Here is a 13,984-nt window from a genome sequence, read left to right as displayed (position 1 = left end):
CCATTTAATTGTAATTGATTTTGTCTAGATTCATAATTTTCTCCAACAAGATCTCGGGGAGCCATTTAATTGGTTTGGAATAGTAGCTCAACTGCTTATCGCGTGTAGGATTCAGTACCACCATTTTCCCATTACTCTGACGTTGACTTTGACTAGTTAGCTGCCAGTTTTTTTTCCTAATGACATTATTTTTATAAGAGCAAGGCTTCAATGTTCTTTCATACAATTCTCTATTTTTTGAAGTCCCATCCTAAAAAATATAAGGTGTGAGGCCCAGCCCTTATTATATTTATTACAAGTTTGAGTAAATTTCTTTTCATTAGCTGTATCGATCTGTATTATTAGATACTTACTTATATAAGATAAGTTAATAAATATTAACAAAATGTTAATAAATAAAATATAAACATTTATAAATAGAACAATTTATTTTTTTAAATCACGCCTATAAAATTAAAAATTAATAAAATTGAAGAGACAAAAAGTATAATTTTTTGAAAATAAACAATTGGGTTTATGAACACCCACGTCTATCTTGAATAGCCTTTATCTTCTTCATGGACCCAGTTAGAGATAAGAATGGGGACCATGCACAGTGAGTCTTGAATGGGCCCAAAGACTTTTTTATTTTATTGGCCGACAGTAGCCCTTGTCAATGTTAGCAAGTTAGCCAAGTCTTGTGGGTTTGTCCCACATGTTTGGAAAAAAATGATTTATAAGACTACATAATTTCGACCATAAATACTTTATCTTTTTTTTCCAAATAATTAATTACACTATTTTTTTCCAAAATGTCTTACAAATACGACATCAAAACCTTCTAAATAGAAACAAAAGGAGGATCATAATCATTGAATGTATCCCCAAAAGTTGCAAATTAGTTAATTAAGCTCAATAATGTTATTGGTTAGGAAAGTAAGACGCTGCTGGTATGAAATAAAATTGTCGATATAAAGTCAAATAATTAATTATTCAACTTTGAAAATCTATACAGAATCAAATTTTGTTTTATTCATCACCAAATTAATTCAACAGAGCAAGAAAATTTTTGATCAGAAAATTTTATAAGCACACAAACACTCAAACTCCATCCACTTAATGGAATCTGTAAGCGTCAACCCCACGAGCCAGAGTAGAAACAGCTAATTATCGATCCCTTAAGGACAAGAAACCCAGTGGTATTTATTTATATGTGTTCGTGTGTGTGTGAGTTGTAAGCTCTTGTACTCAAATTAATCTCTAAACAGAGAGAGAGAGAGAGAGAGAGAGAGAGAGAGTGGAGGAGCTGAGGAGGGCTGCAAAAGCTGCGTACGAGAACTTCTTAGAGGAAGACAAGAGAGAGATGGAGAGAGAGTTCGAGGCAATGGACAGAGATGGAGATGGCAATGTGAGCCTTCAAGAGTTCAAGGCACTCTCCGACCAACACACTCTCAGATTCTTCACACTCCTCGATCAAAACAAGGATGGCTTCCTGCAGTTTGACGAGCTTTTGACTCTGAGCTACATCGAAGCAAGTGGCAGACCTTTCTGTGCTGCCTGTAAAGATTTTATCCCTGGCCTCTTCTTCACTTGTACGCACTGTCGTTTGACGATCCACAACAAAAATGATGATGATGCTCCTACCAGCTACGATCTTTGTATTACCTGCTACCATGCCCGAAAGTTTCAGCACCCTCACGATGATTTTGACGACAATTATACGCTTTTACTCAAGCTTCAACGCTTGCTTTTATCTGATCAAAAGGTTCATGCATCAACATTATTTGCCCTTGTATGCATCACTGTGTTGGTTGAAGAAAGATTATTTGAGTTTTGTTTTTCTTTCCAGGGAAAGCCGTCTCAATCCAGTCAATCCAGTCCAAGTCGTCCACCAAAGGTTTATTATCTGATGTTTTATATTACTCATACACAAACACACACAAACACACACTGAACATGCTTAAAGCATTGTATGTTTCTAATTAAATCAAAACTTATGGATCTTTTATATATTATGTTTTTTTATAACAAACTCTTGTTAATATTGTAATACTTTAAAGTTCATTTATTTTGATTGGACAAAAGTATATTAGATACATGATACTTAAGTCTTATGCTGTTCTTAATTGATTAATCTTAATTTTATCATCATAGAGAATAAGGATACATTAATTTCCATGTAACAGACTCCCGATTACATTTTAAATTACAAAGTAAATGCAATATATTTTGATGTTATAATTTCCCTCAGATAGAGAAATATATATATATATATATATATATAGATTATAGTGAAATTTGACCCCTAAACTATAGGGTCCAGGAATGTTTGAGACCTTAGACATGTTTTGGGTGTAATGCTCCCTTTCAACTTTTAAAAACAAGGTAATATAATCTCTACTGTTAATAAAAATTAACTTTAATCATTAATTAACTAGACAATGGTAGAATTGGGATCAAGAAAATTATAGCAAAGGAAAAAAATCACATAAAATAACCCAAAATTATAGAAAATGTTAAAAAAAGTCTTTTTTTAATAATTTTTAAATTATTTTTTGACCAACTAATAGTTAAAGTAAACTTTTTTAAACAGTAGATGTTTTTCAAAAGTTGGAAGGGAGCATTGCATCAACAATGAGTTTAGGATCCCATATGTTCTTGAACTTATAATTTAAGGGCCAAATTATAATTTAACCTCTTTTATATATATATATATATATATTCTTACCTAAGCCTCAACATTAGTTTACAAAGATTAATTCATTGTATTTATTTTTTTCAGGCAGAGCCTTCCCAATCCCGTCGAGCGAGAATGAAGGTGAGTAAACCTTTCTATTCTTTTTTGTGCGGATATATCTTGCTCTATTATCTCCTAAAACATATCTTTCTTTCTTTTTTTCGTTTCTTTTTTTTTTTGTTTTTGCATTTTTACAGTTTTATCTTCAATTAATACTCATCATTTTTTTACTTTTCTTTAAAGAAGGCCTACCAAGTCTTTTTATTTGAACAATAGAATAATAAAATTATAGAAAAAAATTATCAGAGAAATCATTTAAAATAGCATTACAAATAAAACTCTCAAGGGTAAAAATAATCAATTGAAATCTAATTTGTAAATTGTCTTCTACGTACATATGAATACTATTCCCTTTAAAATTCTGTCTTAAAATGAGGGACAAAGGAGTAATGCATTCCTGACTTCATTTATCAGCTCTATTATATATCAGTTTTCATGCATGACATATGCACGTAATATATCATTTTGCTGATTAGATAGATGTAATGTCTGATTTCAATATCCTGAATATAAAGGCATGATGTGATTTTAATCACAATACCTGTAAACGAATGCTGGTGGAAAAAGATTTCAAGTCACATTCCATTTAGTATGAGTACAACTTAACATTATGTGTAGAATAATAGTTTATGTGATTTCTGTTCTTTCATTGCCTTTTATTCTACTTATGTTTTTCTCCATACCGGGCAATGCCTAGGAATTCACGCTAGTTATATATATATGAATGGTACAAATCTGTTTGTGTTTAGATGTTTATGTAGGCTAAATAATAAATTTTGAATTCAATAGAAAATGTTCAGGCCAAAATAAAAAAAATTCAATAGAAAATGCAGCACAAAAGTGAAGAGGTGGAGCATAGAGTTGATTAAGGTAGTTCCAAGTAAATTATATAATTTTTCAGAAGATTTATCAGTATAAATTTTAAAATATCTTCATTTCATATTTTTAGATTAAAAATATATATTTATTGATAAGAAAATTTAAAAATTAAGCTTGATTAACTGTGGGAGTTGAAACAAAAATTCTGGGCCTTTTATGTTCATTCATTCCAGGCGACAATGAAGAGGAGATTTCGGAGATTTGGGGAAGTGGTTTCTGGTGCAGTTGGTGTAGCAGGTGTGGGCTTATCAATTTATGGAATGGCTAATGAGTTCAACAATGATGACCAAGAGCAAGAGGATGGTGCTACTGCATCTGCTGCTGATCATCAACATGCATGATATACAAGTTACTGACTATTACTAAATAAAATTATCATGATGAAATAATATCTGCTTGAGAGTTTCTAGATAATTTGTTTACTCCGTTTATCTCTTTTGTCTTTTGAATTATTTTATATAAAGTCAAATATTTAAGTGATTCTAAATTATATCTGTTATTTCTCAAGATTAAACTAGATTTGGATTTTTATTATTTTAGTATTTTAGGGCTCTTTATAGATAGTTTCGAGATTTCCCATGATAGTTAGGCTTGATTTGGACATGGAATTTCATATATTTTTTCTCCCTCCTCCCTCATTTCTTCTTCTCTCTCTTTCCCCTCCTCCTCTTTCCATATCAATTTGGTAACAGAGTCAAATTCTTCTCTTCCATTACCAAAAATCTCATGAGAAAACACCGACCCTCGTTGTACGAGTGGTTATAATTATGCCCTTTAGTCTATCGAATGCCCCTCACACTTGATGAGAGTCATAACTCACATTCTTAAGTTTTTGCTTTTATACTTTAAAGGTGTATTGTTTTTTAGCAAGTATAGTGCAAACCACTTGATCCACTTTAGGCAGGCCTTCTTCCATGTGTACACTTAGCAGCCTGACTCAGATTTTTTTGAAAAAATCTTCATGTCTACTCATGACAAGTACTTACTCAATAACTAAGGTTAAGATGGTTTAATTTTTGTGAGAGAGGGTAAGTGCTTGCCTATATCTAAGTTAAGTTTTGTGATTAAGGAAATGCAGAGAAGGCAAAACATTGAGATTGAGAGAGGGAGAGTAGTTTATTTTTAAAAAATGTTTGAGTTGGGCTGCTTTTTTTGGAGTACACAAAGAAATTTTTTTTCATTTAATTAATTCCTGATTGTGACATGAGAGAGGACTTTCTTGATTTTTAATCGGGCATCCAATTGAAAGCCACGTATTTACACGCACATGACCCACTGACTTAAATTAACATTTGTTTGTATCATGTGAATGATAGGACACATGTGGTTGGGTTTTTTAACGTTCAAAGGGGAAAATGATTCAACATACCAAGTGTCCTTAAGAGTATACTTCAATGGTAACAATGAACTTATTAATTTTTAACTGAGCATCCACTTGAATGTCATGTGGAGTGCCACATGTATATTTTTAGTAAAACAATTTGGTTAATCGGTACGTTAATAGTAGGGTAGAAATGTATGCATTTTTAAATCTTAGGGGGGAAGTGTTTTGACTTAAAATTGAGTTTAGAACACCTGCAAACCCTATGTGAATAGTCTGAGGGAAAAAATGACCTTACCCAATTTTTTTAAAAAATAATAATTAAATTATTATATACCATTTTATGGTCAGCTAATAGTATAAGTTAATTTTTATTAACAGTTTGAGCAATTTTATACCATTTTTAAATATTGAAGTAGAACGTTACATTGCACTGCATGGTAATGAATATTGCATTGTAATAATGAATGTATTGCATTACATACAATACATTCCATTTTTAAGGTAGATTGTATAGTTGAACCAAAGGGGTCTTTCGCGTCACAAATATGGACTTTTTAATTTAACAGATTTTTTAATGAAAACTTAAAAGTATATATTTATATAATTTAATGGAAAGACGGACAATCATGAAATTTAGTGTTCAAGCCTAAACACATCCATAAAAGAATCAAATCCCCTCGTCTCTGGGATGATATCAAAGTAGAATAAGGAATTTCAATTCCTTTAGAGGAAGAAAGAAAGATCGTTTGAAGAAGTGGCTATTATAAAATTGAATTAAGGGTATTGTTGAAGCAAAGTTATAGTTAAAAAAATAATTATAAAAGTTATTAAATATTTTATATTTTAAATTAAAAGATGATCTATATTTGATAATTGAAAAATTGTACCCACCAAATAGAAAAAAGTCACGTTAAAGACGGAAAGCGAGATTATGGTTTTAGGGTAGCAAGGAATCTTAGTTCCTGGATTTGCCAGTACCTTTGTTCTTTGTCAATGACTCGAACTCCAGAACAACCGGAAATCAGTGATGGAGGAGTGAACCGCCATTGATGCAAAGTGATCAATGATAAAATAAATTTTATATGAGAAGTTATAATTTTTTATTCAATATTTATGATTCATAGAATAAAAATTAGAATTATTTAAAATAAAGTTATAATTAATTATTTTTAAAACTTAAACTTCAACGATGAAAGAAATCTCACGTGAGAAATTATTATTTATTATTTAATATTTGTGATTTATAGAGTAAAAGTTATAATTATTTAAATAAAAATTATGATTGATTATTTATTTAAACTTAAAATTTAATAATAAAAAAAATTATGTGGAAAGTTGTTATTTGTTATTCAATTTTTGTGATTTATAGAATAAAAATTGTGATTGATTTAATAAAAGATGTGATTGAGAATAATTTTTTAAAATAATGGATAATTTAGTTATTTAAACTAAATCATTAATGTTAAAAAAATAATCAAAGATTTTAAAAAATTATGATATTTTGAAATATATACTTATCAATTGTATCTTTTGGTAAAATTTTATTATTATTATTTTTTCAAATCCAACTTCCAATTTACGTCCACAGACTTTGCACTGCAATACAGCGTCCCGCTTGAAAATAAAATATAGGGGCCCACTTGCACTTGTCTAATTCGAATTTGCTTATTGCTAATGTCGATAGTATTACGATATTTTTGGACCCTTTAATTAATTCGTTGCCTGTATTTGTTAATCTGACTTATCGTTTAGTGCACTTTTAAATGTCACGAGTCAAGAGTCAAGTGTCACATGGTCACTTGTCATGCGAGGCTTTCACCTGCATAAAGAAAAGTAATCACGCCACTTGCAAGACTTAGTTGCCTTATGGTGGACTGACTCAGTTTGGCGTGAAGAATCTAATGCGTTTGGTTTTGGTACTCAGCGGGCGCTGAGCACCATGGTGCTCATAGGCCAAGACGCACCGTTTAATTAACAATGGAGAATTGCATCCGTTGATTACGTTTTAATCTCAACCGTTCATTCATTTTTCATTTAATTAAATTTTGAATAATACCTTATTACAGTTATCAGGTTGGAGAGTTTCCCAAACCAGAGCTCCTCCTCGTCGGCGCCGTCACAGGGTAGCTCGCGTCCCTGCTAATGTCCAAAAGGCACTAAGCAAGAGCCAACTAGAGTGGCACCTCGATTTCAATTTTACTTCTAGTGATCCTTAGCAGTTCGACCCTATCGAAAGATTTCATTACAGGGTTCTTTGAGTCAATTAATACGTATTTTTCATAATAAATGGCAAAACAATCTCAATCCATCCCATCGCCACCGCCACCGCCACCGCCACCCACGGACCTCCCCACCCTTCGTAGGTCGTTCTTCCTCTTCTTGTTCCACCCCCTTCAATTTCTCTCACATAATCGCTATTTTTGCTATATTTTTTTCAGTCGATTGGAGGAGCTTACAAAGCTTCACAAGCATTGCAGTGAAGACGTCCCTAAATTAAACTCTTTGGATGCAGAGAAATCACTGCAGGATTCTGCTCTTGAATTGGAGGTATTGTTGCATTATCAGCATTGCTTTCCTGGTCTTCTCAGTCAATAAATGCCTTTATGCTTTCTTATTTATAGAGTAGAATACAGCACATTGTGTTCGAATGCTCTGATGTGGGTTTCTATTTTTTGGTTGTAGGTTGATTCATGTGCTGCTTGTATCATCGTGGGAATAATGGGGCTAATTGTTGAGATTCCTCTTTTTACTGCAATTGCCATTGTAAAGAGTCCATACATGTTGCTTAAAATTGCTTAAAATTCACCACAGTTTGATACATTTGATGTTTAAGATAAATTTTCCTTGATTTTCTGATGTTATCCTCTATTTTTGTTATGTAGGTGTACTAAACTAGCACTAGTGCATGATATTGCTGAAGGTAATTTTTTTTTAATTTTCAAGTTTCATACCTGATGCTTCCATGATTCTGTTTGGTACACATGAATTTTTTAAATATACTTGTTTTTTAATGTGATTGCCTTCTACGCTGCAACAACTGATGGCTTTAATAACATGTACTTATGAAGGATGCGTTGGCTTTAATAACATGTAAATGTGAATGTTTTGTTGACATAAAAGTTAACACAACAGGCATCAAATGATTGGGTTAACTTACAGCAAAAAATCATTATAGAAATGATACCTCAAGTGCAAGTCATTTTTAAACTCAGCTCTGAACTGGGTAGTGCAGAGGATACAACACTAGTACAGGAATTTTCCAATTTGACTCTGCTTCATTTATCCATGCTGAAACAAATTTGGAGTATAGATCCAAACCTATGCTTTCATAACCTGCAACTTGTGCGTGTTGAAGACTGCAAGAACTTAGAATATCTTCTTCCCTTCTCCACTGCAATGCATGCTATTCAACTTGAAGATATTACCATAAAAGATGCAAGAAAGTTGAAACAAATTGTTTCACACAAAGAAGGACCCGTGGATAGTCCAGTCAAATTTGAATTCAATCACATGATCTCATTGGTGCTTTCGAATTTATATGAACTAGAGGTTTTTTTTTTGCAAGAAATTATAGTTTGCTGTGTCCTTTATTAAGGGTATCAGATATCCACAAATGTGCAAAATTGAAACTCTTCAAAACACAAGGTACAAGTGGACAAGTCGAAATTTCTAACACTAAATCCCATGTCTCAATGTAGCAGCATCTTTTCACACTTGAAGAGGTATATATTTTATTATAATATGATATCTTGATTTCTTTGAGTATCATAAATAGGATTGCATTGTTTTACTATGATTTTTGAGTTCCAAAAAAAAATCAGGTTTGATTATCAACGCCATTATTCACTTTATTCTAACAATATTATGTATAAGAGATTACTAATCATTCAATTTACTTGTTATATATATATTGCTTTAGACAAAATATTTAATCAAGCATTTCACATATGGTACACACAGGTGATTCTCAAATTGGAGACGTTGGCCTTAAATAGTGAGGATGCAAGCATAATATTAAAAGCGCAATTTTCAAGGGAACACTTCGGCAAACTCAAATTTCTTTGCTTGACAAATTTTGAGCATGACCAAGCTACTTTTCCCTATTGGTTTCTCCAAAACATAACCACTCTTAATTCTTTATTAGATAGTGTATAAGTCAATTAATCAATATTACATTGCTATCTATACTTTTTTTCCAATTACTTCTCCCTATGAAACAAGTTACCAAGGAAAAGAAACATAAATTGATCTAACAGAACCATTTCATAGTTAAAAGTATCCATATAGTCTTCCAAACACTGCATGTCTACATCTCTAGCATAGTAAAACTCAAATATGAGATTTAATGTAATAATAAGCCATCAGTATGAACCATGTCTACATCATATATGACTACTATGCTTCATATTCACAAATTATACAAGGATGTGTGCATTTGCATGTGTTTACATGCTGCCTTATTTACATCTTAGAATGCTCAATTTGAAATTTTAGCTACAAGCAAAACACACAATTTGGAAATCCCACCAGCCCTAACATAAAATTTCTTACACACAAAAGGTGTCTTAAATAAATAAGCTAATAAATTGTGTATGAATTATGAAGGACCATGCCTACACCAAACAAAACTTCAAATCACAAATTTAGCAAAAGATTCAATTTAGTTCATGTTTTTTCACGGTGCAATAATAATTGATATTGTTCATTAGTTCACTTAAATACATTTGACAAAATATATGTAGTAAGAGTAATGTGATGTACATTCCCAAAATAGAGAAGATAATGTAAAGCTATAAATGGATAAGGATGGAAATTGATTTGCTTTGTACTGGCTGTAGGATAGATGTTGCTGACAGAGCTGGGTAGAAGTATGCAGTGAAGCAAAGTAAGGACCATCTCATAAAAAATATGCACACTTATTCCAAGATTGCATTACAAAAGGATCCAAAAGCTGTCTTTAGTTGTGCTGGGTGAAGAATTAGTGTGCTGCCAAAAAAACAAAAGCAAAACAAAGAATATGTAAATATTGTGAAACTACTTTGCTAAAAAGAAAAAAGACTTCAAACTTGTGATATGTAGTAAGCTAATCTGAACAAAGAATATAATGCTAGTTGTAAATTGTTCCATGACAGGGATTGTATTAAATTTTGTAAATTGTATATGACATTATGAAAATCAATAAAATTATGTTTTTGTGCAAATTGTGTATCTCTTTTTCTATTCATTACCTTGTGAGTAGTTTTCCATAAGATCTATGGCTTCAAGTGATGGAATTTCATTACTTTGTGCCTACATTTGCAAATGTTAGTGGCTATGACATCAAAATAAGATAACAATACATACCATTTAGTAGTAACCAATTTATTGATTCATACCTCTAGTAAACTTGTAAATGACAATGATTGTGATATAGAGGGTGAAAAAATATGTTGTACTGGAGGCATTGCACATGAAAATATTGAATCTTGTATTTGTATAGGTTGTGTTGGAGCTTTCAAGTAAGAAGTTATTGAAACTTGAGTTTGTATACCTTGCATTTGATCTATCTTTCTTCTTCTTTTTGATGATGAGGCCTTTTCTTTTTCCTTAGATGTCTTCTTACATAGCAAAACTTTTTGAGAGTCCTATAAAAAATAAATTCAAATGTAAAATAAGTAATATTTTCTTTCTATCTTATATATAAATTAAAACTTACTACCTTTGATGCAACTCTCCTTCTTTTTTTTAAATTCTTCTCTTCCCAACCTTTCCAACGTCTCTTGCTTGATTTTCCATCTCTTTTTTTAAAGCCCTTTAGCATATTTTGTGACTCTATGACTAGTTCAGAAGTCTCATTTTCATTACCATCAGGAATCTGATTTTCTAACTCAATGACACATTTATGAACATCAGTAAATCCCTCAAGTGTCTTAGCAGCCTTCGAAGCCAATCTCCCCATCATAAGTATTAATTGTCTATATCTCTGTGTGATGTCAAGTCTAGGATTTGCTTGAATCTCATTTCCTCTAACATCATGGACAACACTAGACCTTGCTTCCTTAGTCCAATGCTTTAGAATATATTGGTCAGGCATAACTCTTACATCCTTTAACTCGTACACTTTTAATGCATGATAACAAAATATTCTTGTGGACTCAAACTTTTGACAAGTACAAGAAATTTCATAAGTGTCAGGTTTGAACTCAACTCTCCATTCGCCTTCCTGATCAATCATATGGGCAATGTATATAAATAATGACTCTTTCTCATCACGTGCAATTAATTCTGAATTCTACAGAGAACTGGAGATCCCATTGTTCTTGAAACATGTCAAAAAAGTGGGGGTATAAACTTGCACAAGTTGGCGTAGAATAGGCGTATCCTTGAAATCTTTTATCGAGATTCGTACTCATGTTTCACTTCCTTTTATCGCTTCTTTGCCACAACCTTGTCAAACCTTTTAAAGAATCGTTTGATGTTTGATTTTGGCTTTGTACATCTCTTCACATCAACATTCACACTTTTACTAATCTGTGTGCTCCTCTAGTGTGCATGTTTCCTTCACATAGCACCAAGCCCATTTCTCCTTAATATCATAAGTAGAGTTCAACCATCCATTTTCATGAACATTATAAGAAGATAATAATTGGCTCCATGCTTCTTCAAACTTCTCTACATCAACATAATTAAACATGCATTTCTTAAAATCAATCAAAAAATGTGATCCATCTTTCATCAGGTTCCTAAAGTGTCTAACACCATTTTTTAATAAATGCCAACTGCATAAACAATGTTTTGTATTGGGAAGAACTTTGCACAATGCTCTTACCATAGCTTGATCTTGGTCTGTAAACATAGTTTAAGGCTTCTTTTGTATATGAGCATCTAAAAATGTTTCTAATAACCATTTGAAAGACTCAATTGTCTCATCATACAATAGTACTGCTCCAAAAATGACTACACTTCTATGATGATTGAAGCCAAAAAATAGTGCAAGGGGTCTATGATTTTGATTTGTGCTATATGTTGTATCTAGTGATACAACCTCACCAAAATGTGCATAATCTATTAGCATGCGAGCATCGGCCTAAAAAACATTAGTGATATGCTGATCTGGGTCTAATTGATATTTGTGGTAGAATGCTGGATTTTCTTCAATTTGTTTCTGAAAGTATTCAAGTAGACACCTCACCTCGTCAAACTTCATATGTCTTCTCCTTTTGCACATCAAGTAATTCTTTGCATCTGTCATTGTATAACCAAGATTTTCTCGACCACCGGCATATGTACTCATTAAGTCAAAAGCATCACTAAGTTCAAGTCCAGATTCTTTTGCAAGATCCATTTCATCAGCTTGAGCTTCTGATATATTTCTCTAACATGGTAACAGGTTTACTGTGTCTTTTATGTAAAGCGGATGATTATGTTCTCTGTCAATTATAGTGATTCTGAACTTTTGGCCAACACGAGATACTACTGTTCTTGCCTTACAATTGGTCCTTGTCTCTGGTCAATGTGTAGAAGCATATGCCCTTTTTTCAGTTTTTCTCCGCAAACTTTCCTTGCAACATAAAAATCTATATGTAATAATAATGGATTTGTCTGCTCTACTCTTTGTAGAAGTACCCTTTCTAACTCCAAATCCAATTCTTTTACCATATTCTGTCCAAAACTCCCATGCCTTATCCAAACTTTCAAACTCCCTTCCTATTTTGGGTTCTAATTCATCTTCCTCTTGCATGGTTCCTGTGAAGAACAAAAAAGAATTATATTTTACATTTTTATCAAAAACATAATTTTTCAAAACATACAAGATTATGGTAAAGATATTATACACTCTTCAAACATTATATATTAGTTCTTCAAATAGCCACACACACCATATATATATATATATATATCCTACATATACACAAACTTCTTTCTTCATATTCTTTTCAATGAATATATATATATATATATATGTATATATATGTACAGGGTAGAATTTTTTTCAGCTAAGACTAACAAAAAAAAAGGCCAATCAAGCTTATCTCATTAGGCCACTTTACTCCTCTCACCAAACATTACCAACTCAAAGTAGACAATAATTGAATGTGTGTCTCTATCACGTATATAGAAAATAAAAATATGAATGTGTGTGTGTGTCTATAGTACATGATTAAAATTTAATTTTTCAACTATTTTTTTTATTTTTTTTCACTTGAAAATTATCAATTGTTTTTAAATTGTGCACTATAATAGAAGAGGTTAAAGGGATGCATCAACGTACAAGCAAGCAACAACAACATATAAAAAACATAGAATAAAGTTGTTCCAAACACAATGTTTGTGGGCATCATTGCAGAAAAATTCCATTCCCTAGCCCACAAATTTTAATTTATTGCAAATTTGATCTTTCACTTAACGTAGCTCCTATCAACTTAAACACATACACGCGCGCGCGCGCGCGTGTGTGTTTCAGAAATTAGACAGCATTCGGCTTCCTCTGTAGTTTGTCTCTCCAAGCTGAATGTGGGTCTATTGCTTGTTGTCTTCATCATTCATATTTGCATTCACCATATGACGTTCGATTTGAGCAATTGTTGTGTGGCTAGAGAGACTTAACTTGGCATAATTGTTGTGATTTCAGCCTTAGAAGTGGTCTGGATCGATGGCAGGCCACTCGGGCAAGGAAAGAGGAAGAAAAAGTGAAGAATTATTCTCTGTGCCATATGCTGTAGCGCGTAGTTAGTCCACTTCGGCACGCAAAGACAATTTAAATGTAATAGGCTCCTCTGTGCCATGCACCGCAGCGGAGGGCATCGTGCGTCATGGCGCAAGGCCAAAAATCAAACATATCTGATTCGTTTTGCGCATGAAAACAGAAGAGGAAAGGAAGAGGAAAATGAAGAGAACACTGAGGCTCTGCTAGGGCATGCATATTGGATCTCATTGTTGACGTTTTAATGCTCCTAAACACCCAAAGTAGGTAATCTAAGCTTCATTCTTCCTTTCTCTCCCTCATTTATGATGATTTATGGTAG

At 32.4% G+C, this 13,984-nt stretch overlaps 1 protein-coding gene across 1 annotated transcript; it reads left to right on the top strand.

The window, feature by feature from the left end:
• The first annotated feature begins 1,067 nt into the window (after window positions 1-1,067).
• Window positions 1,068-4,147, top strand: LOC129301168 (uncharacterized). The gene is made up of 4 exons (XM_054939740.1): window positions 1,068-1,744; window positions 1,829-1,876; window positions 2,762-2,797; window positions 3,829-4,147. The coding sequence occupies exons 1-4, from the start codon at window positions 1,343-1,345 to the stop codon at window positions 3,994-3,996; spliced, it is 654 nt and encodes a 217-aa protein (XP_054795715.1). The 5' UTR covers window positions 1,068-1,342; the 3' UTR covers window positions 3,997-4,147.
• Window positions 4,148-13,984: the final 9,837 nt, after the last annotated feature.

The sequence above is a fragment of the Prosopis cineraria genome, unplaced genomic scaffold, assembly GCF_029017545.1.
Source record: "Prosopis cineraria cultivar Desert tree isolate PC_DT_omini unplaced genomic scaffold, ASM2901754v1 PC2, whole genome shotgun sequence".
NCBI classification, from domain to species: domain Eukaryota; kingdom Viridiplantae; phylum Streptophyta; class Magnoliopsida; order Fabales; family Fabaceae; genus Prosopis; species Prosopis cineraria.
Note: the sequence above shows the minus strand (reverse complement) of the source record. Positions and strands in the feature narration are given on the sequence as shown.